Source organism: Neophocaena asiaeorientalis, unplaced genomic scaffold (assembly GCF_003031525.2).
Source record: "Neophocaena asiaeorientalis asiaeorientalis breed wild unplaced genomic scaffold, Neophocaena_asiaeorientalis_V1.1 scaffold79, whole genome shotgun sequence".
NCBI classification, from domain to species: Eukaryota; Metazoa; Chordata; class Mammalia; order Artiodactyla; family Phocoenidae; genus Neophocaena; species Neophocaena asiaeorientalis.
In genome coordinates, this window is record NW_020175402.1 from 3,638,667 (window position 1) to 3,664,700 (window position 26,034).

General features: G+C 47.1%; 1 protein-coding gene across 4 annotated transcripts in view; it reads right to left on the reverse strand.

Annotated features, from left to right (window-relative positions):
- RHCE (Rh blood group CcEe antigens) overlaps positions 1-18,820 on the reverse strand; it is a 34,285-nt gene extending 15,465 nt beyond the window's left edge. For 3 of the 4 annotated variants that reach the window (XM_024766875.1, XM_024766874.1, XM_024766873.1), the window contains exons 1-5: positions 18,649-18,820; positions 8,186-8,372; positions 4,474-4,624; positions 1,894-2,041; positions 961-1,127 (exon numbers count right to left, since the gene is read on the reverse strand). In XM_024766875.1, the coding sequence (XP_024622643.1) occupies positions 961-1,127; positions 1,894-2,041; positions 4,474-4,624; positions 8,186-8,372; positions 18,649-18,796 (801 nt within the window). In that variant the 5' untranslated portion in view covers positions 18,797-18,820. The remainder of the gene's footprint in view (positions 1-960; positions 1,128-1,893; positions 2,042-4,473; positions 4,625-8,185; positions 8,373-18,648) is intronic. The other variant, XM_024766876.1, reaches the window with a different exon arrangement.
- Positions 18,821-26,034: the final 7,214 nt, after the last annotated feature.

Consider the following 26,034-nt stretch of genomic DNA (forward strand, 5'->3'; position numbering starts at 1 on the left):
GAACTGGGGCCCTGCCTTGCTCTTATGCTACTGCTCTCTGCCCCTCTCAATTCTACCCAGATCTTGGAGCTCTGGGCCCTGGGACCAGCTTCTGGGCTTCCCCGACCTGATGCCTACACCTGCCTCCCTGGATGTTGCTACCTTGTCTGATCCTAGACTCCCTGTGACCATGGAGCTCACCTGTGGGTACCCTCACCTCCCCTTAGTGCTGTTAACCTGTCATCCTTGGCCATCTTCTCTCCCCTTCACCCCCACCCCCTACCCCCCCCCCTGCCCCATCTGTCTAGACTTTCCCATCATGTCTGGCTGGCTGACCTCATGCCCTGATCATCATGGGACCTTGTTTTGTCTTTAGTCTACCATCTCACCCATCTCTCCCCCGAAAACTCACACACAGACTCGCAGCTACGTTGATAATAGCAGCTAATATTTGCCCAGTACTTATTAGCTCTGGGCATGAAGCCCTTTACGTGCATCATCTCTCAATTCCCACTTTACATATGAGGCAGTTGAGACTCAAACAGTTTAAGTGGCTTGGCCAAGTTCAGATGGCTAGGGAAACAAAGTTCTTTACTTCTGATTCTGTTTATTCCATTCTTGAAATTTCTTCGGGGAAGGGGAGAGGATGACTCATTCTACCCCGGTTTTTCTCTGCTGACTCTTGCTTATGGGAGCTGGCTTTAGTAACCACCAGAAATGGAGTTCAGACTTGGGTTTGTTTGATGTCAAAGGCCCCCAGAGGGCCTTTGCTCATTTGACAGTGTCCTATGTTCCAGGCCCATTTTGACAAGGCAGTGCTGATGGGCTGATGCCCCACGATGCTGCAGACAAGACCCCACCACCCGATATGCTCTTTCCCGACCTGTGGGGCTGGCACTGAGGCCGGCGGGTTGGGTGTGAATATGTGTGTCAGGCCTAGAAGACCCAAGTGCTGCCCAAGGGACAGCACCCCCTCCTCACCATGTTGATCTTCCCTTGAGGGTGCGCCAAGGCTGACACTGAGATGGCTGTCACCATGCTGACAGCAAGGGCGTAGTAGGTGTTGAACAAGGCCTTCTTCTTTTCGTCTGGAATGTCCAGCAGAGCAGAGTTGAAACTCGGCCAGAACATCCACAAGAAGAGGGTGCCTGGGGGCCAGAGAGGGTCAGTGGCCTGAGCCAGGGGGACTTCAGACAGGAGAATCCTGGACCTGGCAAGTCTCATCTCTGTCACTTTCTTGCTCTGTGACTTTGGGCAAATCATGTCTCCTCTCTGAATTCTTAAGCTGGTAGGGCCCAGCTAACGTACTTTACAGGCAAGGAAACTAAGGTCCAGAGAGTTGAAATCACCAAACCCCAGGCCTCCTGACCCTGGCCTGTGATGGCTTAATGCTTATTTTAAAAAATTAATGGGATGCTTTCATTTGGCCCAATGGCCTGGTATTCAGTTGCCTGCTGACATCTCACTGCCTGATTTCCTTCTTCCTTCCTTTTCTCTCCCAGCCTCTAAGTCCCAGCCTCTAAGTTCATCACTTTTACTGGAGCTCTTCAAACTATTGATACACCATTATTACTCCTCTCTTCCCACTCCCATTCTTTCCTCCACTCCTAGGCCCGGCTTTCTTCATGTGTCCAATTCTCTGCTTTAAGTTGAGGACAAAAGGATTGGATAACCTTATTTAAACTGAGATGTAATGAGCCTCTCCTCTCCTTTGGATATTAATGAAGAGAAGTTCCCTAGAGGGGAATTCAAAGATGTGAATTCATCAGATACCACTTGAAGAAATGGATCATTACCGAGGGGCTTTCAGACACCCAGAGAAGGTTGGAAAAGGAGAGAGATTTTCCTGCAGAGCCCTTTTGGAGCCTCTTGCCCACCCCAGATCCGAGCCTACCCACGCCACCTTGTCCTCACCCAGCATGGCGAACAAACTGGGGCTCGTGGCCGTCTGTTGTTTGTCCTCTGCTTCATTAGGCAGAGGCTTCGGGAGGCAGCAGGCCACAGTCAGCCCGAAACAGGCCGCAAACACGTGGATGTACATCATGCTTATGTGGTTGTCCATCTGCAACAAAACCCAGCGGAAAGTGAGTGTCAGCATCTTCTGCCCACAGGGAGGGAACCTCCCGTGTTCCTTGGAGAAAGTTCTGGCTTCATGTAGGAGGCGTGACTTGAAGTCAGGAGACTGACCCAGCCCAGCAGCCCGCCTTTCAGAGGAGTCCCGTGAGTTGCTGTGTATTTATTCCCGACAGGTTTCTGGTTGGCTTTATTTATTTAGTTGGCCACGTCTTGCGGCTTGCAGGATCTTAGCTCCAGGACCAGGAATTGAATCCAGGCCACAGCAGTGAAAGCGCCGAGTCCTAACCACTGGACCGCCAGGGGACTCCCCTCTGGTTGGCTTTAAACACTTTTGGCTGAAGTCCACTTAGGTGGGGGAAGAGCCACACGGACATGCACCCCACTGCTTCCTACATTTTGGCAGAATTTCAAATTTTGCGTAGAGTATGAGTGATATGATCTTCGCACCATGAAGCAGCCAGAATTTTTATAATACCGAACTAAAGTGTTCAGAAAATTTCAGCTATATGTTAATTTTGCTTTACGAATATCGAATTTAGTAACCCTTCATAACTCACTTCGTGGGCTACTGGTAAGCCCTGTCAGCTGTGTCTTCAACAAATATCCAGGTTTGGCAGAATTTTCACCACCATGCTCCACTGACCCCCATCTTGGTTTAAGCCACCATCGACACTTTCACAAATTTTTGCAGTAATCTTCTAACTGGTCTCCCCATTTCCACCCTCGTCCCCCAACTGACTCTTCTCCATGTAGCAGCCAGAGAGACCCTGTTAAAATCTTAGCTCATGGCATATTTCTGCTCAGAATCCCCCAGTGAGGGGGGGTGGGAATTCCTCAACGTCTCCCTCAATGTCAAAGTCAGCGTTCTTCCTACGACCTACAGGGCCCTGCATGATCTGCCCTCCCACAACCTCTGTGACTCCACCTCCTACTCATTCCACACACACTGTCCTTGCTGTTCCTCAAACCCACACTCATGCTCCCACATCAGTACCACTTTGCACCGTCTGTTCCACTGCCTGGAGCGCACAGTGGAGGGAGTGGTCCACCCTGGGTACAGGCAATAAGGGGATGCATTGTCTGTAGAGAATTTAAAACAATTAAAGCAACTAAAAGCCCATCTGCTTTTTATTACCATCATGTGCCAACAATTCTAAACAGTGTCACTGACACAATCTTCCTCCTGAACGAGGCAGACCGCTCCCACGGCCCTGCCTTCCATCTGCCACCGTCCTCAGATACCCACGTGACTTGCAAACCTGCTGCCTTCAGCTCTTTACTCAAAAATTATTTGCCCAGGGAAGCCTTCCTTGGCCAACCTCTCTAACACTTTATCCTCCCTCACAGCTATTCCTGTCTGCTTTCCTCATTTTATTTTTTTCTCCATAGTACTTATCACTATCTAACACACTGTATCTGTTGCCTATTTTATTGTTTATTGGCAGTCTTTCCCTCTAGAATAGAAGTTCCACGACAGCTGCATTTTCCCACTGCCTAGAAGAGTGCCTGGTACACAATAGGCTCAGAATAAATATCTGTGAAAGGAATGAATGAATGGTAAGGAACCCTCAGTCACACATAAAAATGAAAGTCTGTGGAATTCCCTTGTAAGACCTGAAGAAGTCTTGCATTTTTAATCTCTTTGTGGTCCCCCAGGAATCGTCAGCTTGGAGTACTCATTTCTTGGGTTGCCTCTACTGGGAACAGCTCTGGTTTCTGGCTCTAGTTTCCCCTGAGCCCTTCCATGCAACAAACCCAGGCTGAATTGAAGTTTTTGAGGAGAAGCAGTGAACTCTCAAAATCAGTGCCAAACCCTCCCCCGGACCAGCTAAACTAAAACATTGAAGCTGCAGAGAAGAGAGGAGATGGCTTTGAATTAATGCAGCTTTTTAAAACAACCACTATGAAAACCATAACAAAGCAGGAAAAGGCTTATAATGCATTGCCCACAGTGGGCTTTCCATCTCTGGGAACTGACCTCTTTCCTTGACAGTTTTTTTTTTTTTTTTTTTTTTTTGCGGTACGCGGGCCTCTCACTGTTATGGCCTCTCCCGTTGCGGAGCACAGGCCCCGGACGCGCAGGCTCAGTGGCCATGGCTCACGGGCCCAGCTGCTCCGCGGCATGTGGGATCTTCCCGGACCGGGGCACGAACCCGTGTCCGCTGCATCAGCAGGCGGACTCTCAACCACTGCGCCACCAGGGAAGTCCTCCTTGACAGTTTTTACCGTGGGAACCGCCTTCATAGCATTTGCTTGCTATATTTAAATGTTTAGCATAGACCACACTTTTGCAACCCCATTTTGGCCTGTCTTTAATTTTTTTAATCCCAGAAGCTTTATCAAATGGAGACAGAGCCCTCCCCTTTCACCTGCTCAGCCCTCATCCCCGAGGTCCCTCCTCACAGCACCATGACTCACATTGAAGACTTCCTTGCCGACCATCCTCGTGGCACTAAAGGCTGTCACCTCTATCAATGTCATCAACAGCAGCTGCAGCAGGTTGACCTTCCCCAGGATGACACCCACTGAGATCAGCACAGATGTAGCGCTCATGGTGGATATCTGAATACTGGGGAGAGGGGGCAAGACAGGGATGATTGAGAAGGAAGGATGCCTCCCGTTCATTCATCCACGCATTCAGCAAACACTTGTTGAGGACCTACTCTCTGCCTGAAACTTTTCAAGAAACTGGGGATGGAGTAGGAGAGCAAATAGACAAGATTTCCACTCTCATGGGGATGGAGGCTGCCAAGTCTGGGGTCTCCTTCATCCCCTTCCCCACCCTCAGGATGGCAGCCACACTCTGTTTGATCTGCATGCACTCATCTGTACTGAGGATGCTCCGAAGTTCTCATAGGAATGTCTGATTGTTCCCACGGGACCGCTTCTGGGATCTGACTACCAGGATTCTGCCCTGGGCTTCTCTTCTACTGTCATCACTCACAGATGCTCAATAGAGGGCGCTCTTCACCTGCCCGCCCATCCTTCAGGCACCACCACCCTCCTCTCTCCCTCTCGCTGTAGTGGAAAGAGACTGGGTTTGGAAGTAGGACAAGCCTGGCTTCCAGTTCCAGCTTTTCCACTTGAACAGCTATTTAATCTCACTGAGCCTGTTTCTTCATCTGTAAAATAAGGAGGATGATAATACTTATCTCATGGGAGTGTTACGGGGATTAGAAGGAATAGTCGTGCATGTGTGTCTCGCACACCATGACTGGCACAAAGAACTAACTCAGTGCTATTACTGATTCCTTCTTTCCCTTGACAAGTGAGCAAGCTTAGTGCAGGGATTCAGAAGGAGAAAACAATTTTTGTTTTCAAGACACTTACGATTAGGCTGGGGAGACAAAGCGACATCATGACCCTGTCAATTAAAACCATCTGCAATATCATGAGGCCAGAGGGGTTCACTGGAGGGAGAGAGCAATGTGAACTGGACTCATCAGGGAGGGCTTCCTGGAGGAGGTGGCACTGAGCTGGACAATCCATTGTGGTTCAACCAACCCACCCTCCTCTGGCACTTTGCTGAGACCACCCCTCGCCCTGGGAGCTGATGATGTTGATGCTTCAACCACCACCACCACCATAATAGTGATAGTAATAATAATACTCTATTAAGCATTATGTATAACAGGCTTGCAAGTACATCACCTCATTTAAATTTTAATCCTCCACGTAGCCCTCTGTAAATGGTGCTAGGGTACCATTCAGTACCTCCATTTTACAGGTGAGGACATTGAGACTGGAAGAGGTGACTGTTTTGGTAATGGCCACACAGCTAGTTAATGACAAATGTAAGGTTCAAACCCACCCATTTGGCCTGTATCCAAAGCCTGTGTTCTGAAGTCTGGACACAGACTTCCCACTGTTTGCTGCCAATGTAGTGTCCTACTTAAGGCTCAAGGACTTCAGAGGAAAAGCCAGAGGAGGCCAAAGGTATGGGGAAGGAGCCTCACAGGGGCCAGGAATTATTTGAAATGAAGGGTCACTCAGTGCTTCACTGTGGCTGGCCATGTTATCTTTTGGGTGAGCACTCATTTAACTGGCAAAAGCCTAATTCAGTGGGAGGATTTCAGACCTCAGGGGCCAGTTGGGACCAGGGAGGTATTGAGGCAGTGAAGTACGGTACTTAGGACAGTCTTGTTCAGGCTGCCACGGTTGGAATCCTGACTCAGCCACTTACTGGCTGTGTGGCCTTGGGCAAATGACTTAACCACTCTGTGTTTCCATGTCCTCATCTATAAGAGAGGCAAGGCCTACGGAGCTGTTGGGAGGGCAAAGTGAGTCAAGCAAAGTAAGGGGGTTGGTTATTGCTATGATAGGCCCTCCAAGACCTTTTAACATACAGCATTAAAAATATCACCACTTTCAGGGTTCTTTTTATTTTCATATTTGTTCCAATAACCATTTACTAAGTCCTTACTATGTGAGGACAACAAAGGAGGACAAAATTGAATAAGACAGGCCCCCGCCCTGAAGGTTCTGGTCATCGGTGACTCAAGGCAGAACCGATTCAGTGCCAAGTCAGGCCTCGAGCTGGTGAGGCGGCAGGAGAGGGAGAGGGCCATCTGAGAGGCAGGCCTGGACACCGCCCACCAGCCCAGCCAGAGCAGGAAAGGTCAGGAAGGAGCCCATTGTTCAAATTTGTGAAGCCAGCCCCATTGGGGGTCACAGCTGGGAGGGCCCAAGTGGTCAGGGCAGGGCAGGGGCGTTCACTCGGGCTGTAAATGGCCTCTTCTTGTCTTTCCGGATTGACAGATTCCTGCAGGCAGGACGTCAGAAGACGGGGGCAGCCTGGAGATGCCTGGAGACTCAGGCTCAGGAAGCCAAAGGCTTGTGTGACCTTAAGCCAGGGCAGCAGAAACACCAGACCAGAACCACCCTATTGGAGTTCCCCCAGAATGCCCTTTGTCACTTCCCAGGTGGTTCCTGGGGGGGTGGGGGGGAGGGTTATTGAATCCCCATGGGGATCAGCTCTAAAATGGATTAAAAGAAAAAAGGTGAAGAGTTTTCTTCGGGGCCCGTGGGGAGCTGGCTACACTGTGTTTCTTGTCAGGACCACTCTGCAGTGTGTGGGAAAGGTTACAGAGTTAAAACTGAAGTCACTTCCACCAGTTAGCTATGTGACCCTAGGCAAGTGTCTTACGAGCTCTGAGCGTCTAGTTCCTTGCCTGTACGCCACATCAGACCCCTACTTGGAAGGGCTAAACAAACAATGTTTGTGAAGTGCCCAGCACAGAGCCTGGTTCATGGAGAGATGTTTACCAGCAGTGCCCAGAGGTTTAGTAGGGTCTCAGAGGGGAGGGTAGAATGGCCTTGAAGGGGTCCCCAAGATACCTAAGGTGGGATTTATCCATCATCTGGGCAAGACAAAGTTTCAGAATTGGATAAAACCAAAAACCAATTTTTATAGAAAAATTTTACCTGGTTCCTCCTATTAAGTGTGAATGACTTTTTTTGCAGGTATGTACAACTTAATGTATGTGTGTGTGTGTGTGTATATATATACTCTTGTGTAACCATCACGCAGGATAACATAGAGAATGTTTCCTGCACCACGTAAACTTCTTTTGTGCCCCTTCCTAATCAATAAACACCACCTTCCTCAGGTAACCATTATTCTGACTTCTAGCAACGCAGGTTAATTTTGCTAGTTCTTATAAAGGCATCTAAATAAATCAAAGTTAATTTAAAGAAACTAAAGACAAGGCTATTTCTTGTCCACCAGCATTTGAGGACTGAGAGTACTTCCTTCTTTTCAAGAGACTCTCTCTCTGAGTGTGAGATTTCTATTTCTTTTTGTCTAATCTCTATTAATTTTTTCTTTGAACTAATATTTATTGTATAAGTTTATGAAATCAAAATCAACAAAAATGAAAGGATACAGGGTGGGCTGTAGATCTGGGCCCCTTGTGATGTCACAGAGGAGGGTTGTCAGATAAAATAGAGGATGCCAGTTAAATTTGAATTTTAGACAAACAGTGAGTAATTTGTGAGTATAAATAAGTCCTGAATATTGCATGGTGCTGGTGCTAGAAAGAGAAGGGGACAAGCCAGCTCTTCTAGAATCTGCCCTCTTGGGCCCCAGACTCCTAAGGACCCAAAAGTGATCCAGTGGCCGTCCAGTTACCTGGAAAGATTGAGGACCATCTTCCTAAGGGAGAGTTGGTTCAGGAAGCCATCCAGCAGGACTGTCAGCTGCACCCCGAGGGCCAGCACGAAGAGACTGAAGGCCACGCTGCTCCAGCAGTGTCTCCGCAAAGATGTGTTGAGGAAACCCAAGCCAAGGACTGCCATGATGATAACATCCTGGAATTCTGCTCAGGGAAGAGATGTCGAGAAGGAGGAGGAGAAGCAGAAAAGGTGGAGGGTTGTGTGAAATTGGAGTTTTACAGAACGGCAGCTGGAAGGGACATTGAAGATCATTGAAGAGTGCTTAGTCAAGTTATTTCCCCTCTTTGAGCCTCAGTTTTCTCATCTGAATAATGGGGATAACACAGACATACCATGCAGGTTTGAGGGAAGGTTTAACTGAGCTAATGCAGGGCCTGGCCCATACTGAGTGCTCAGTAAATGCAGCAATTATTGTTACTATTAAACACAATGATATGAACACATGTAGAGCATCAGGACAAGTCCTTGCACATAGCTTACAATCAGTAAATGTACTGACTCCTGCTTTTGAGGATCCGGTTCAACCTCCTGATCATGTGTGAGAGAAAATAAGGCCACAGAAGCTGGTGACTTAGCGCAGGTCATGCAGAAGAGGGGGCAGAAGCGGGTCTAGAGGTTCATAGGCAAGAACCAAAATTATCTTCGCAGAAAACGGCTCTCTCCCTTTGACCCCTGCTGAAAGGGACCTGGTGGGCCAGCAGAAAGCACCAGAGCCACATGGGTGACCCTCCCCTTTTCCAGCCTCGGACCCTGCACAAGGGGCTGCTGTGACAGATGAGCGCAAGGGACTTAGCTAATGTTCCGGAGGGGACCAGCAAAAGGAAACGGGCGGATACTTTGAATTAATTCCAGGTTTGCAAAATGGATAACAGTTTGGGCTCTGGAACCAGATAAGCTTGGGGTCATATCAGGGCTCCGGCACTTTCCAGCTGTGTGGCTTAATCTAGTTATTTAATGTCTCTGAGTTTTAATAACAGCCGACATTTATTAAGTGTTTATCAAATGCCAACACTGTTTTAACCACTTCATGTAAACTATCTCATTTAGTTCTCACAAGCATCCTTCAAGGTGGGTGCTGGTTTTTTTTTTTTAATAGTATTTATTTATTTGTTTGCCCCGGGTCTTAGTTGTGGCCGGTGGGCTCCTTAGCTGTGGTATGCAAATTTATAGTTGCAGCAGGCATGTGGGATCTAGTTCCCTGACCAGGGAACGAACCTGGGCTCCCTGCATTGGGAGTGCGGAGTCTTAACCGCTGCGCCACCAGGGAGGTCCCGGGTACTGTTACAATCACCATTTTACAGACAAGAAAACCGAGGCACAGAGGGGTTAAGTAACTTGCTCCAGCTGGTAGAGTTGGGATTTCAACCTAGACGGTCTGCTCTGGAGACTGTGCCTTGAGCTACCACACTATCTGCCCTCCTGCTTTTCTCATCTATTAAATGGGAAAAATAATCATACCTCTCTCATCAGGTGGCCAGAATCAAACAGTATGAGGCACATAATTGCTCAGAATAGTAAAGACTATTTCATCAACAAACACCAACTATGTTCATACGTGTACAAATGCCTGGAGAGAGATCTTGAAGGAATTTTTTGCCCCATGGAGATTATCTCTGGGTTTAGGAGAGTTTTATATTTTAAAAAATTTTCAGTGTTAAAAATTTCTACAACCAGCACGTGGACAGTAAGTAATTTTTTTTTAAAGGAAAAAGCATGGGCTTTGAGGTCAGACAGTTCTGTTTGACTCCACCCCTATCGTTCCCTATTAGGTTAAACCATATTAAATTGCCAACATTTGACCATTTTGACCTACAAAAATGGCAGCTTTTATGTTTCAACCTCTTAGCTGCACGGCCTTGTGGGTTGCTTACTTTCCTCATCAGCTAAATATGGGCAATTATCCCCCCCTCGGAGGGTGCTGGGAGAGCCAGAGGAAGTAATGTTTTGTTCAAGAGCTTGGCACCATGCCTGGCACATGCAGAAAGCTCAGTAAATGGTGGTTATTCACCACCAGCACCATCATCACCATCACAGCAATAAGAACTCACCTGGTCTCCACCCTTGGCTCTGATAACAAGGAAGCTCTCATTTCCAGATCTCTCCAAAGCCTCTTCAATTTACATTTAAATTCACTTTCATTGAAAAATACACATACCTAGAATCTTGCACATAGGACTTGGGTGGGTGTTGACGATCCCAGGTCAGTCTGACAAACACTGGGTTATAGGAGACCCGGGCATCTCCACAGGATCTGGGGACTTAGAGTGGGTGAGAAGTGGGCAAGCAGGAGGATTCAACTTCTTTCACCTTTTTTCTCTGACCTAAGGGAGGGGGAGGCAATGTTTCCATCTCCTGCTTGCATCCCCTTAGGAATGGGGGTGGAATGGGGGTGGGCAGGGCACATTTTGTATAGGGGCTCCTCTTGGGATCCCTCAAATTCCTTCAGGAGCCGAACAGGAAACTATGTATACAAAGGGTACAATGTGTGTTAGGGAGTGGTGAGGGCTATGGCCAACTGGAGACTGCGAACCCCACTTTAGATATTCAAATTCAATCTTTTCTTAAACACTGCTGTTAAAAAACAAATTAACAAACAAACAAACACATCCACCATCTTGCAGCAATGCTATATGCAAAGGGTCCAGATTTATCAAAGTTTCCATGAGTAGGGGGATCTTGCATTTTCCTCTCATTCTACAGAAGGGGACCAGAGACAGCCTGTGACTTACTTAAGGGCACACAGCATGTCAGTAGCAGAGCCAAGCTCTGGACTCCTGGTGCAGTGCCCTCCCATCAGGCTAGGCTGTCTCTTGCTCTTGTTTGCCCGCAATGCACTAAAGGACCTTGGGCAAGTCCCTTGCCCTCTTTGGGCCTCCGTTTCCCTATCTGTAACACATGGGAGTCGGACTTGATACTCTGCAAGGACCTCACCGCTCTGGTGTGTTCAGAGGAGGGGGGCAGTGGGTGGGGAGGGGAAGGGCACCAGGATTACGGCAGACGTGGGGCTCTAAAGATAGAAAGTCAGCGCCTCTTGGTTGGGGAGCTTTATCAGTATCAGGCACAGCTGCCACGCCTGCTGCCTGGTATAGGCACTCAGGACCCTCCTCCCAAGACCCCGCAGTGTCCTTGAGGGTGGGGTTGTGCTTCGGCCAGGGGGATGAAATTAGGGTGGCAGTTTCTGGGAGCTGTTGACAGAGCACATTCACCCCAAGCTGGTCAGTAAATCACATTTGATTTCAGGGTCCCTTTACTTTCACCCCATGCATCCTCCCATTTCCTCTCCCAGCCTCTCAGGGCTCTGGCCCACCCCTGCTCCTCCCATGTCTCACGACCTGGACCCCAGCTTCAGCGCTGGGTCCCAGCTCAGGGCATCCCCACTGGTGTCAGCCTCTGCCTCTCAGACCCTGCGCTGAGCCCCTCATCAGCTGCTGGTCTGACAAGCTAACGACGCTAAGGTGTCCAGGGGCGATAAAGAGAGGATAGCGGCAGGGGCCCCAACAACCGGACCCCAGAGGGGAGTTTTACATACTGTCTAAGGCAGGCCTTCAGAAGTTTATGAAAGTCTAACCTGGGAGTCCTGCAGGACAATAATTACCATCACTGTAACAGCAGGCACATACATGGTGCCCGCCACATACCAGGCACTCTTCCAAGTGCCTGCCAGCCTTAACCTTCAACAAGCCCACGTAGGAGGTACTATTTATTATCCCCATTTTACAGATGGGGACAGGGAGGCACAGAGAGGTGCTGTAATTAGCCCAGGTCACACAGCTAGCAAATGTTGGTGGCAGAGCTGAATCCTGACTCTCTGGGCTTAACCACTATACCATCCTGCCTCTCCATACATTCTCCGCTCTCCACAGTGTCAAACGAAGAGTGTGGGCCTCTGAGTCAGGCTGTCAGAGTCCAGAGTCTGGCTCTACCTCTGTGTACCCGCTTGCTAGTCTGTAAAATGGTCTGAAACAAGACCACCTGCTCAGAGGTTTGCTGTGAGTACTGAGCTCGCCGGCTCCTTCGAATTGCTTAGCTTAGCGCTGGGTGCACGGTAAGTGTTAGTAACTGTTATTCTACACCTGCCACTTGTTAGCTGTCACTTCAGGGCAAGACTGTTCCCCCTTCCTTCGGCCTGGCTGCCCCTGGGAGTCTCACTCTGTGTCCCCACCCACCCTAGCCCCTCCCTCTGGCCTGCAGACACGTCAGCATCGTCAGCTCTGAAGCCAGGCCAGACTCCTGTCCCTCAGGCCCTGGGCTTGGCCTCCACACCGTGCTCCCCACCACTGACTGGGAGGACCTGACTGCAGCCCCTGTCAGGGACCATCCACAGAGCCCCATGCTGCCTTCCCCCTCCCCGCATCCTCTCACCCCACCCTCACCTCTGCAGCAGCCTGGGAAAAGAAAAAGAGATTGCCCAATCAAAGGGGCAGTCAAGGCTGAGATATAGAAGGTACCAGGATTTGGGGGTATTTATATGTCACTGGCAAAGCCGCTCTTGTCTTTCAGTAGCTCTGCTTACTGCTTCTAAGGCGTATGGGGACAATTGGGTGGTAGCCACAGTGCAGGGCCCAGGATGGTCCCCCAATGTGGCAGCTTGCAAGCAGGCTCTGTGTGATAGGTTGTCAGAGTAATGGCCCCCAGTGAATCATGGTTTCCAGTGTAGACCCCTCCCACCTGAGTTGAGCCTTGTGATTGGCTTTGGTTAATGGGACATTAGCAAACACCATACAAGCAGAGGCTTGAAAAGCACCTGCTCATTGGTAACACATTTGCTGCCATGTGAAAAGTCTGGGCTAGTCTGCTGGAACCACATGGGCTAGCTGCCAGCCAGCACTAACTGACGAACATGCAAATGAGGTTATCTGAGGCCATTCAGCCACCTCCAGGCTAGAGATGCATAGTGACCCTAGGTGAAACTGACAGAAGAACTGCATCCCCAAATACAGCCAAAATTGCTGAACCATGGAATCACAATCAGGAACAAGTTAGATGATTTCTGTTTTGAGCCACTAAGGTTGGGGGTGGTTTGTTATGCAGCAATAGATAATGGATGCACTTGCTTCCCCCAAGCATCTCACAGGCGCCTGAATCCCAAGCCCAGAATGAACATATCATTGTTCCTTTATCCCACAATCTGACCCTCCCCTTGTGTCTCTCATCTCAGGAATGGGCTCCTTCATCTGCCAAATCTCACATATGAAGCCATCCTTGACTCCTCCCTCGTTTTTACCAAGAACAGCTGATTTTATCTCCTAAGTAGCTCTTGAATCTGACTCTTCACTTCTCCTCTATTGTCCCTGCCCGTTTGGCCTCATCACAGGTCATCCAGGCCAGTGGTCATCAGAGTAGGGATCACACCCCTCAGAAGATGCTCCAGACAATCCATAGGGGCTGCTGGAAGAAGAGATATTAGCACTCTAGTTCTATTCATTTTTACTAACAAAATTAAGAAATTAAAGTTTATTCATGATAAAAGATAATACTCTTTATCAGTCTTGGTATGTGTTCATTCTTCTAATCCTTTTGACAGCTAAATAAGCACTGTCATCATGTGACAGAGGTTAAAACAGAGGCAGAGAGAGGTTGAGTGATTTGCCCAAGGTCTCACAGCTAAGAAAAGGCAGAGGCAAGATGTGAATCAGTCTAGCTCCAGTAGTCCTCAAACTTCCATGAGCATTAGAGTCACTTAGAGCGCTTGGTAAAACACAGATTGCTGGGCCCCACCCTAGAGTTTCAGATCAGTAAGTATGGATGGGGGCCCGGGTATTTCTAACAAGTTCCCAGGGGATGCTGTGGTGGCTGGTCTGGGGACCACATTGTGAGAACCACTAATCTAGGCTCTTCTACCCCTAGAGGCACTTGGTGAAGTTTGCAACTCTGCAAGCATTTAATGTTGAGATGAACCCAGGAGCCTCCTCTCACTTGCTCAGGATGTCAGACAGCTTAGTCTCCTAGCTTCGGAAGGTATTCTAAGGGAATATTGGGCCACTGAGCAGGGGGGTGACATGTGTTTCTCTATATTCGTCATGTTGCAACTAACGACAGGGATTTGTTTTTTTTTTTTAATTTACCTCTATATTATGGAAAATTTTAAGCACACACAAAAACAGAGTGAGTAGCATGATGAACCTCAGGTACCCATTCCCAGCTTTGATGATTGTCACATGGGGTCAATCTTGTTTTTATTATCCTTGTTTCCTTTCTTCTTTTTTTTTTTTTTTTTTTGGCGTGAAGCAGACCCTAGACATCATTCCCTTTCAATATGCTTCTCTAACAAATAGGGCTCACTATTTGTTAAATTGTTAAACCTGTTTCTAAATAAGTTAAAAACCACCCACTATGCTATTATCACACCTAACAAAACTAACAATAATTTCTGTATATTATATAATATTCATGTTTTATTCCAGTTTCCAGATTGTCTTAAAAATGTCTTTTTTAAGAATTGGCTGGTTTACGTACGACCCAGCAATCCCACTACTGGGCATACACCCTGAGAAAACCATAATTCAAAAAGAGTCATGTACCACAATGTTCATTGTAGCTCTATTTACAATAGCCAGGACATGGAAGCAACCTAAGTATCCATCGACAGATGACTGGATAAAGAAGATGTGGCACATATATACAATGGAATATTACTCAGCCATGAAAAGAAACGAAATTGAGTTATTTGTAGTGAGGTGGATGGACCTAGAGTCTGTCATACAGAGTGAAGTAAGTCAGAAAGAGAAAAACAAATACCATATGCTAACACATATATATGGAATCTAAAAAAAAAAATTTGTTCTGAAGAACCTAGGGACAGGACAGGAAAAAAGACACAGACGTAGAGAATGGACTTGAGGACACGGGGAGGGGGAAGGGTAAGCTGGGACGCAGTGAGAGAGTGGCATGGACATATATACACTACCAAATGTAAAATAGATAGCTAGTGGGAAGCAGCCACATAGCACAGGGAGATCAGCTCGGTGCTTTGTGGCCACCTAGAAGGGTGTGATAGGGAGGGTGGGAGGGAGACACAAGAGGGAGGAGATATGGGGATATATGTATATGTATAACTGATTCACTTTGTTCTAAAGCAGAAAGTAACACACCATTGTAAAGCAATTATACTCCAATAAAGATGTTTTAAAAAAAGAATTGGCTGGTTTAAATAACTTATCGTTTACAGGGACTGGGTTAGATTAAGTGGATTGACAGATTGCTTCCTAGTTTTAACTCAACTAACCTTCACAAAATGGACTAATGGCTCAAACAACTCCTGCCAAAAAACACAGATTGAAGGCAGATCAATAATGGCAGCCAAACATACAGAAACAAAAGGGCAGTGATACTTCTCGTGCAGACTCTCCGTCAGCCACATTCAGAGTTTAAAAAAAAATGTCAATCTAACCATATCTGACAAGAAGTCAAGCAAGATAATTTGAAATTGTTAAGAAGACCCCGAGGAATGGATTGCCATCCACTATCATTTATTTATTTATTTATTTATTTGGCTGCATTGGGTCTCTGTTGCTGCACGCAGGCTTTCACTAGTTGCGGCGAGCGGGGGCTACTCTTCATTGCAGTGCGTGGGTTTCTTACTGCAGTTGCTTCTCTTGTTGCAGAGCACCAGCTCTAGGCGTGCAGGCTTCAGTAGTTGTGGCACACGGGCTCAGTTGTGGAGCACGGGCTTAGTTGCTCCGCGGCATGTGGGATCTTCCTGGACCAGGGATCGAACCCATGTTCCCCTGCATTGGCAGGGGGATTCTTAACCACTGCGCCACCAGGGAAGTCCCCACCCACTATCATTAACAGTAACAATGGACCTTGCCTTAAGAGTGACTGACACCATTATGATCAGTAATTTGAAAATGTTTTATATTTACTTTTGATTTCTTTCAAATTTTCTAAGTTGTGTACGTGTATAATAATGTACGAAATGTATTCATGTAGCGGTACGTATAAATATGGTGCGTGCTTGAATAATGGTGTGCATGATCAGAAGTATTTGAAGCCCCCGGGTCCGTACTACACTACAGCCTCCACGCTGGCCTTCTACCTCAAGTCACGCTCTCTTCCCCATCCCCACGCCAGCCCTGGAATGGCTTTCTCCATAACCCAAACCCAAACTGATCACACTCCTGCTTCCTATTAGATGAAAAGAATGAAGGGCAAATTTCTCACTCAATGCGATGGGTCCACCACACCCTGCTTCCCTATGTATGCTCCAACAGCACTGCACTGTTAAACCCCAGATTGGTGCGGTCCACACCCTGCTCCCCTGTGTATGCTCCAACGGCACTGCACTGTTAAACCCCAGATTGGTGCGGTCCACACCCTGCTTCCCTGTGTATGCAATGAGTGTGCACGCAATGGTTCCTGCTGAGCTCTGGACCCTCCATTTTCACATGGTAACTCCTACCGAGCCTCCAAGTCCTGGCTGGGCAGTCACTTCCCTCCAGAGGCCTTTCCTGACAAAACCATCTCCCTGCATGGACTGTGGGCCCTCCTCTGCGCTTCCATACCAAGTGAGCACCTGAGGACACTTATATCTATTATATGTTAGCAGCACAGCCTAGGGGTAAAGAAGAGGGACCCTGTACCCAAACGACAAAGTTTCAATGTTGGCTCCTACGCCTACTGATTATATGACAAGAGACTCAACCTTACTGTAAAATGGGGTCGTGAAGCATCATGGTTAAGGGCATGGAAACTCAAACCAGGCTGCCTAAGTTTATTTTTTCCCCTTAATTTAGTTTTATTTATTTATTTATTTATTTTATTTTATTTTTTTTTGGCTGTACATGGGCCTCTCACTGCTGTGGCCTCTCCCACTGCGGAGCACAAGCTCCGGACGCGGAGGCTCAGCGGCCATGGCTCACGGGCCCAGCCGCTCCGCGGCATGTGGGATCCTCCCAGACCAGGGCACGAACCCGTGTCCCCTGCATCGGCAGGCGGACTCCCAACCACTGCGCCACCACAGGGAAGCCCCTAGTTTTATTTATTGATTTAATTTTTAAAAATTGTTTAACTTTTATACTGTAGTATAGTTGATTAACAATGTGTTAGTTTCAGGTACACAGCAAAGTGATTCAGTTATACATATACATGGATCTATTCTTTTTAAAATTCTTTTCCCATTTAGGTTATTATAGAATAGTGAGCAGAGTTCCCTGTGCTGTACAGTAGGTCCTTGTTGGTTACCTATTTAAAATATAAGGCTAAGTTTAAATCTGCTGTGCTATTGCTAGCTGAACAACCTCGGGCAAATCATTCCGTGTCTAAGTGCCTAGTTTCCTCACAAGAACAAAGGAGATCATAATAGTACCTAGTACCTGTCTTGTAGAGTTATGGTAAAGCATTTAGAATAGTGCCTGGTACCTAGTAAGTAATCAATAAATATCATCCCTGATTAGCATGCGTTTGGATCTCACATGGTTTGTAATACAGGGTTGAGGGAATGAATGAGTGAATGGATTGAATTACATTGTACCGGATTAAAAAGAATTAAAGTAAGTTGAAATGAATTAAAATTGTGCCCAGGTCTCACTTGTCCAGCACTGAGAGCCCTCTCTGGGCTAGCCCATTAAGCAGTATAGGGACTTCCTTTCCCAAGTCATCTCCTTGTCCTTCTTTCCACTGCTGAGGGCCCAGGGATGCCTTCCCTTTGCTTCCAGTTAGCTAGCTAATATCAATTAGAAACAAGCAAGCACTCAACTAGGCTCAAGTTTCAGCTTTGTCCCAGGGACTTCACTCAAGGAGGCCCTTCCGTTATCATAAACAACATATTGACCCACAGATATACTTGAAAACTCATCTCAACTTTTAAAAAAAGCAGAAGCCACACCACTGTGGATGTCTGTCTTGTTTAGAGTTGTTCTCATCACAGTCTATGAATATTTTTAGCTGCATATAAAATAACAACCATCCTACATTCCCCTTCAGCCAGAGCTTATGGCTCTGGATTTGCAGGCAGAAAGCAGACTTCCCAGCCCCTAAGTGAGAGGAAAGCTTCCAAAAGGAGGGTGGCACAGAAATGAGAAAAAGAGACAAAAAAAGGAAACGAAATCCCCCAAACCCAACAACAACATGAAATTCATTGCTTTTAAGGAGAGAGAAGCGGGGGTGGGGGAGCAGAGAAGCAGAGAATTGTGAAGACCATTTGGCAAAGGGAATTCTAGGAACACAGAAAAGGAGGCCCCTCCCTCTGCCCTGACAAATCAAGGGAGGCTTCATGGAAGAGGTGATGGCGACACCGGTCCTAAAGAAGAGACTGTATTGTTGGCTGGGTCTTTGTGCAATGAATGGAAGAGGATGAGGGAAACCCTTTCCTCGGAGACTTTGCGGAAAGGAGCCCCTAGGCCCTTGGAGGACCACAGACCTCCTCTTCCCCTGCCCCTTCTATTTGCCTCTGTGACCACCTCCCCTCTGGACACTCACCTCGATAGGTCCTCATGAGCTTCTTCTGTTCCTTTACAGAAGTTTCATAGGAGGTGAAAAAGAAGAAGATGAGAATGAGAGTCACCTCCAGCATAAAGGCCCACAGGGTCAGCGGGCCCCGCACAGACTTTTGGTACTTAGAGCCCATCCTGTGTCCGTCTGTGTGCGTCAGTTCCACCAGCACCGGGCATTACACCTCGGCTCCACACCCACTCGGGGGAGGGATGGGGGAGACACCCACCAAAGGCCTTATCTCAGGCTTCAAGGCTGGCCCTGCTGGCCTGTCTATGGAGTTAACACAGGAGCAGAGGGGCAATGACAGGGAGGAGGAAAAAAATGCATTTATTCCAACATTAACTGATTCATTCAATCATTCATTGACTTATTCATTCAACAAGGAGTTGCTACATTCCTACTACAGGCACTGTGCTCAGTTGAAAAGAGGGCATTCATTCACTTGATCCCCAAACATGAGAATCCTTCTCTACCCCTTACTTCATTTACCTTCACTATATCTTGCAAGAATGGCAAAGAATAGATCAACTCAACACCTCTATTTTACAAATGGAGAAACTAAAGCTCAGATGGGGCTTTGGATTGGCAAAATTTCTCTTTAAAACCTTACCACATGTGAGAGAGGGCACCAAGTGGGCTCTTAAAAGGGATATATTGAATGAATGAATGAATGAAAGCAAAGAGCAATGCTAAGCCCTGGGGAGGACACAGGACCCACAGAGAACTAAGTCCTCGGAGCTACACAGTTGAAATTATTTTTATTTGAAACTGTATTTAAATTGACCTGTTTCTAAATCTCTTAAGGACAGGTGGGAGAAGAGAAAAGAGGCTTGGGTCCAGCTCTAGTAAAACCCTGGTGAGGCTAAAATTGTCCCCCATTCTGGTCACTTGCTCACAGAGCATCCCAGGACTCTGCCTGGGGCATGAACACTGCAATGCATTTGAGGATGGACACCGGCCTTAGCACGCCCAACCCACAATGGAGGACAGTCCCCTGGAATAGGATTTAGGGCACCTGAGATCTAGTTCTGACCCTGCAGCTAACTTTTCCTGTGGTCACATCCATTTGCTCAGCAGAAGACCTAATACATAGTAAGCATGGAAAAAGGGAGGGAGGGAGGAATCAAAGTTTTTTACCTTCTGCACTGGCCAGCTACTGGCCACTGAGTATAGACTGAACTTATGGGAGCCCAGAGACTAAAAGTTGGCTAGGAGTAGCAGGGAGGCAGATATTGATCCAACATGAGTGGATACTTTATTGACCATTCACGGGGTAGTGAGCACCCTGTCACTAGGGGAATGCAAGCAGAAACTGATGGTTACTTGTCAGAGATGTCTGGCATGCGATTCATATCTGGATCAAGGGAGATTCTAATCACCTGGTAGAATCTTGTCTTTTTGTTTTTAGATGAAGAAACCGAGACACAGAAGGTCACACCCAAGGTCATACAGTCATGGGCATCAGTCACTTCTTGCTCAGCACAGCTTTATTTACAGAAGGGAAAAAATTGAGAATAACCTAAATGTCCAATAGTAGAAGACTGGTTAAGTAAACTACAGGACACACGATCTGCCACCCATATGATGGTTCTGAACATGGGGGAAAATCCAGAGGAAAATGCTTTTAAGGTTTCTCAAAAATGGCACAGAGGATATATTATTTGGTGAAAAAGGAAATTACAGAACAGTGTGTAAGTACGATCCCACTTTTGTAAAATAATAATGATACAGTATGCTAAGACATGCATAGGAAAAAAAAATGGCTGCAAACCACTACCTGGTTACTTTTGCTTTAGGTATTTTCGGGAGCTAAAATTTACTAAGCACTTAGCATGCTAGGCACTGTCCTAGGCACTTTACATGTATGAACTTAGTTAACTAGCCTGTGAGATGGGACTATTAGCCTTTACTACAACAGAGGAAGCTGAGGCACAGAAAGGTTAGGTGACTCGCCCAAGTTCATGGGGCTAGTAAGTAATAGAGCTGGGATTTCAACCCGGGCAGTCTGACTTGTGCACCTGGGTGTTGAACCACTCAACTTTAGCCCAGATAACTTCTAAGTCTTCTTCCACTTCTAAAAGTCTAGGAATGTAGGATTCTAAGGCTTCTGCTATCTCAACAGTAAATAAGGGAGTAGGTGCCCTGGTCTCTGGAGATTGGTCAGCCCTGGTTCTGATTTCTGGTCCTTTTCTGGCCATCAGCACTTCTGATGAGCTGGGTTTCCTTAAAGAGGGACTCCCCTGTGAGGAGCGATAAGTGAACGTGACCCCTGTTGGCATGGGTCCTGTACCAGCAGGTTGTAAACCAGGCAGCCCAGGGAAACCAAATGTCAGGCAGATGAACACCAAAGGTTTCCAGTCGCTGCCAGCCCCTGCGCCTGGAGCCCCTGATGGTTGCGTTTATCAGCTAGCAAACTCAGTGATGACGGCAGCTGGTTCTCACAGAGGCATCCTAACCCACTGTGTGTCCTGATCCTGCCTCAGTGAGGGATGGACCGCTTGACAAGAGGGCCAAGCTCCTCAGTGAACAGAAAGGCTTTTTTTATTAAAGGGAGGGGACCCCCACAGGTGGCCTCTCCCAGAAGACTGGTCAAAAGGGGAGTTTTCTGTCTTCTTCTCTAACTCTTGCAAAAGACCCCTGTTTTCTGATGACAGTTCCAGCTAGTGTGACTCTAAATCTTCAAGGCAGGGCCCCTAGTACAGAAAAGCACAGGCGATCTAGGCCAGAAACGTCATAAAGCAAATCAAATGTTAATTGTTGACTCTAGGTGGGAGGTGAATGGCTTTTCACTGAACATTTCTTTCAACTTTTTTGATATATGTTTGAAATTTTTCATAACAAAATGTTGGGGAGAAAAGGTTCTGTGTGCACCTGCCACTCCCTATGCCAAAAGCACCCCTCCACCCAGGTGTCTGCATGTTCCTGCCCTCGCTGACCCAGATCCAAGCAACAGGAGACCAGGGACTTTTGACTGTTGTATCCTCAGCACCTGATGCTTAGTCCATAGTAGGTGCTCAATAAATATCTGTTGACTGACTAACAACTGCCATTTCTGGAATGCCAAGCACTGGACCCAGCATTTTGCTTACATTATTTCACCTACTTTTCCCCTCAAGCCTGTGAGTACAGGCATCACCACTCCCATTTTACAGATGAGAAAACTACGGCTCAGAGAGGTGATGTGAACGCCCAAAGTCACAAAGCTAATAAACAGCAGAGTCGGAACCCAACCCACATCCATCTGACGTCATGCCTTGTGCTGTTAACTTCTTTGCAATTCTGCCTTCCATTAACTAAACAACTCACAGTCTCAATTTCCTTGTGAGTCAAATAAGATGAGCTGCTTTGCTTTCCTCACAGAGTTATTATAAATGTGAGACTATGTAAGCATGCTCGGCAACCTGTGTTTCGGAAATGAAGGTGAGCAAGTGGTGCCATGACTGTGGCCTCCTGTTCTGAGTGACCAGGCTTCCTCCGCGTGTGATGAATCAAGTCAGAGAGACTGCAGCTTTCACGTGTAATCTCGCGTTTTCTGTAAGAAACAGGACTCTATGAGAATACTCACCAGGCCCTCCTCACCTGAGCCAAGTATTGTAAAACTCAGTCATGAGCAGTGACCAAGGAGGTAGGTAGGCCCTCCATCTCCTCTCTGGAAGCTTGTCCACACCAAGGGTTTGATCCTGCTCTGGGCATGCCTGGTTAAAGTGTGGCTAAGTCAATAATTCATTCATTTAACAAACATGAGCTTTGGAGTCAGGCAACATGGGTTCAAATCCTAACTCTGCAAATTATTAGCTGTGTGACCTTCGATAAGAGTACCAATATCTCTGAGTCTGTTTCTTTACCTGTAAAGTGGAGAAAATCAGGATCGATCTCACAAGGTGGCTGTGAAGATTAAATGAGGTAATGCACATAAAGTGTCACATGTGTAGAAAACACTCCATAAATGTTAGCATTATTATTATGGCACAAGCTTGGCATGTTTACCATAGGAAAGTTCAAAAATGCAAAGGTGCATAAAGCTTACATAAAGCACCCATGATTTCATCATCTCCCCAAACCAGCTCTACTTCTTTGTGTATATATCCTTTCAGCTTTTTTTCTATTCATGTGAATTTATGCCTTTTTTCTTCCCCTACAAAAAAGGGATTATATAGCAAATGTTTAGTAACTTGCTTCTTTCATGAACAGAATATCACAAGCAGTTTCCAAGCCAGGAAAAAATCTTTCTATAACACTATCATGGTGGATAAGAGCCCAGGCTCTGACACCAGACTGCCTAGGTTTGAATCCTAGCTCTATCACTTACTGTGTGACCTTAGGCAAATGACTTAACTTCTCTGTGCCATAGTTTTCTTTTCTTTTTTTTTTTAAATATATTTATTTATTTTTGGCTGTGTTGGGTCTTCGTTGCTGTGCGTGGGCTTTCTCTAGTTGCGGTGAGCGGGGGCCACTCCTCGTTGCGGTGTGTGGGCTCCTCAATGTCGTGGCTTCTCTTGTTGCGGAGCACGGGCTCTAGGCGCACAGACTTCAGTAGCTGTGGCACGTGGGCTCAGTAGTTGTGGCTTGCGGGCTCTAGAGCTCAGGCTCAGTAGTTGTGTGTGTCACAGTTTTCTCATCTGTAATATGGCACCAGTAGTAATCTCTTTGTCACAGGACTGTTGTGAGGATTAGATCAAAATGCATATGAGACTTAGAGGAGTGCCTGCACATAGTAAGTGCTATGTGTCATCATTCTCCATGGCACACTGATTTCCACAGTAAGGATGTGTGATCATTTGTTTGACCAGCTCCCTTTGTGGGATAGCTGGGCTATTTCTAAACTGTTTCTGTTCTAAACATACTAAGAACATCATTCATTAACAGCGTCCTCTGGGGGATACAGACACACGTATAGGAGGTGGCCATCCAATGTCTGGATTTTTCTGTGACTCACGTGGGACAGGAACAAAGCTCAAGGGAGCTGGGCCAGCCGTGCCTGGCGGGTTTGAGGGGATCAAAGCTGCTAAAAGAGGTGGGTATGCAATTTCCTCATATGTGAAATAGGGTGTGATGATCTCTCTCCAGGCTATTCTGAGCTATTTTGAGCTCAGTTGAAGCTCACATGCCAATCCCAACCCCTTGGCCATCAGAATGTCCCAGGAGAAGAGGAGGAACAGCCCTGAATTCCTGTCTGGCCCTTGGTCTTTTGAATGAGAGCAAATGATTTCCTCTACCCTGTCTTACTCATCTGTAAAATGGCCACTGCTGATCTCCCCTGCTTCCTGATTGGTGGTGGCAGTGTGGGGAACTGGGGAGCTCTGTGTCAGGCCTCATCTCAGCCCAGTTCTGTGCCCTTAGGATCCCAAAGGGTCCTTTCAGGTTGCAGAGGTGAAAGGCTGGAACTTGGCTGGAGCCAGAGGGGCTTGGGCTATGGTCGGTCAGGAAAATACAGGGTCCAGCTGGGACAGGAGGTGTGAGGAAGGGAATGGGGAAGGGCAGACTTACTGTGGCCCGTCCTAGGGCTCTTGACAAGGAGGCCTTTCCCATCAACCCACTCCAGCCAATCATTAGGTCAACAATCCTTACCATCAAGAGCCATGTACAGGCACCAGAGCATCAAGGCTTCATACTGCTCAGCTCGTGACTCAAGCCAAATTCCTTTACCATACCAACTGCATGACCTTGTTTTCTCTGAGCTTCGGTTTTCTCATCCGTAAAATGGAGCTAACATGTTCTGCTTCTAAACATAGGGCTTGAAGTGTCTCCAGAGTTGATCTTGGCACAGGGCGGGCGGGTGACTCAACTCTGGACACCAGTGAGTTGACATTTGAATTGGGACTGGAACCCAGACCTCCAGATTGCATCATCTTGGGCCAAGCCTGGGATTCTCTCTGCCCTTCCTCTGCTCTCAGATAGTCTGTTGCCCAATAGTAACTCCCAGCCACATACTCCAGTAACACCCAGCCACTCCACACTTCTCCACATGGAATGCCCTTGTCAGGAACCTATTTGATGGCAGGCTAGACAGTGAGCTCCAGAAAGCTGGCATGTGTCCCCAGTGCCTCTCTCATCTTTTCTCTGAATTATTCACCTACCCATTCCGCAGTGTGCCGTGGCACTGTCCTAGACGACAGGGACCCAGTGAGGAGTGGAAAAGACCACAGATACGGCCCCTAACCTCACAGAGTTGACTGTCTTAGTCCCTGGCCCAGGTAATCTGGAAACTTGCAGTCACGGAGAGGAGGGCTATTCAGGTTGACGAACCCCATGGAGTCTGGAGCCGTGACCTCACCATGTACCTATGCCTTTCAGCCTCCAGTCATATTGATTTAGGTTCTGCCTGTATCCTTCTCCATGAACCAACCTGCCCTGGCAACTGAAGTCTTTTTCTGTGGTTCCAAGCAGAGCATTTCACAATGACGGACAGCCTTGGTGAAACTTTGAGCTCACAGAGTATGTTATCCTTGGCTGCCCGGTGACACTTTATCAACATGCTGGAGTAGAGGTGAAGGAAGAAAACCAAGTATACTGTTAACAGAAATGACTTGCTCTTACCTACTGCATGCCTGGCCCTGAGAGTTCATCATCTGGTAAGGCTTCAAACAAACCTGCGTGAAAACAGAGGCTCTGAGACATTCAGTAACTTGCCCAAGCTAGTAAGTGGCCAAGCTGGAATTTCAATCCTGGTCTGAAAAAGCAGGTATTCTTGCCATTTTTCTAAACTGCATCTGTACAGGGTATGAATCCAATCCCCAAGAAGCTTTTCATCTAGGTGGATGGACAAGCCTCACCCAAGAAACCACAAGTTAGGAACAATACTGACAGAGATGCTCTCTGTAGAAGTAAAGGCAGGAATGAGAGAAGATAAGGTTGTACTAGTGGGTTTGAGGACAGTGAATAGATAAGGCTTGCTTGCCTGAGGAGGCCTGGAAAATAGGGGTGGGTCCCCATTGTGACCATCTTTGGATGCCATAATAGAGAGAATGGCTTTTCTCTTTCAGGCACTGGGTGATCCTTGAAGATTTGCGACAGTATTAAAGAGCAGCAGTTGAGCATGATGCATCTGGTGTAAATTACAAGTTCCTTCTTGGGGCGGGTTTTTATTTCAGGGGTGATCACAGGGCAGGGAGAGGTCCACGCATCCCAGGACAAAACAAGACGGCATCTGCTTCCTGTAAGTATTTAAAATGTGCTGTAAGACCATCTAACTGTCCCACTGTTAGTGGTTAAGTTGGTACAGCCACTTGACAGGAGATTTTGCATTCATCAGAAATATTTAGGAAGGGTGCATTAATTATAGGATGTAAAAATGCTTATGTTAGCTAAAGAACAGAATACAAAATTGAATAATATGATCACTATTCTGCTTAATAATAAAGGCAACAGTAA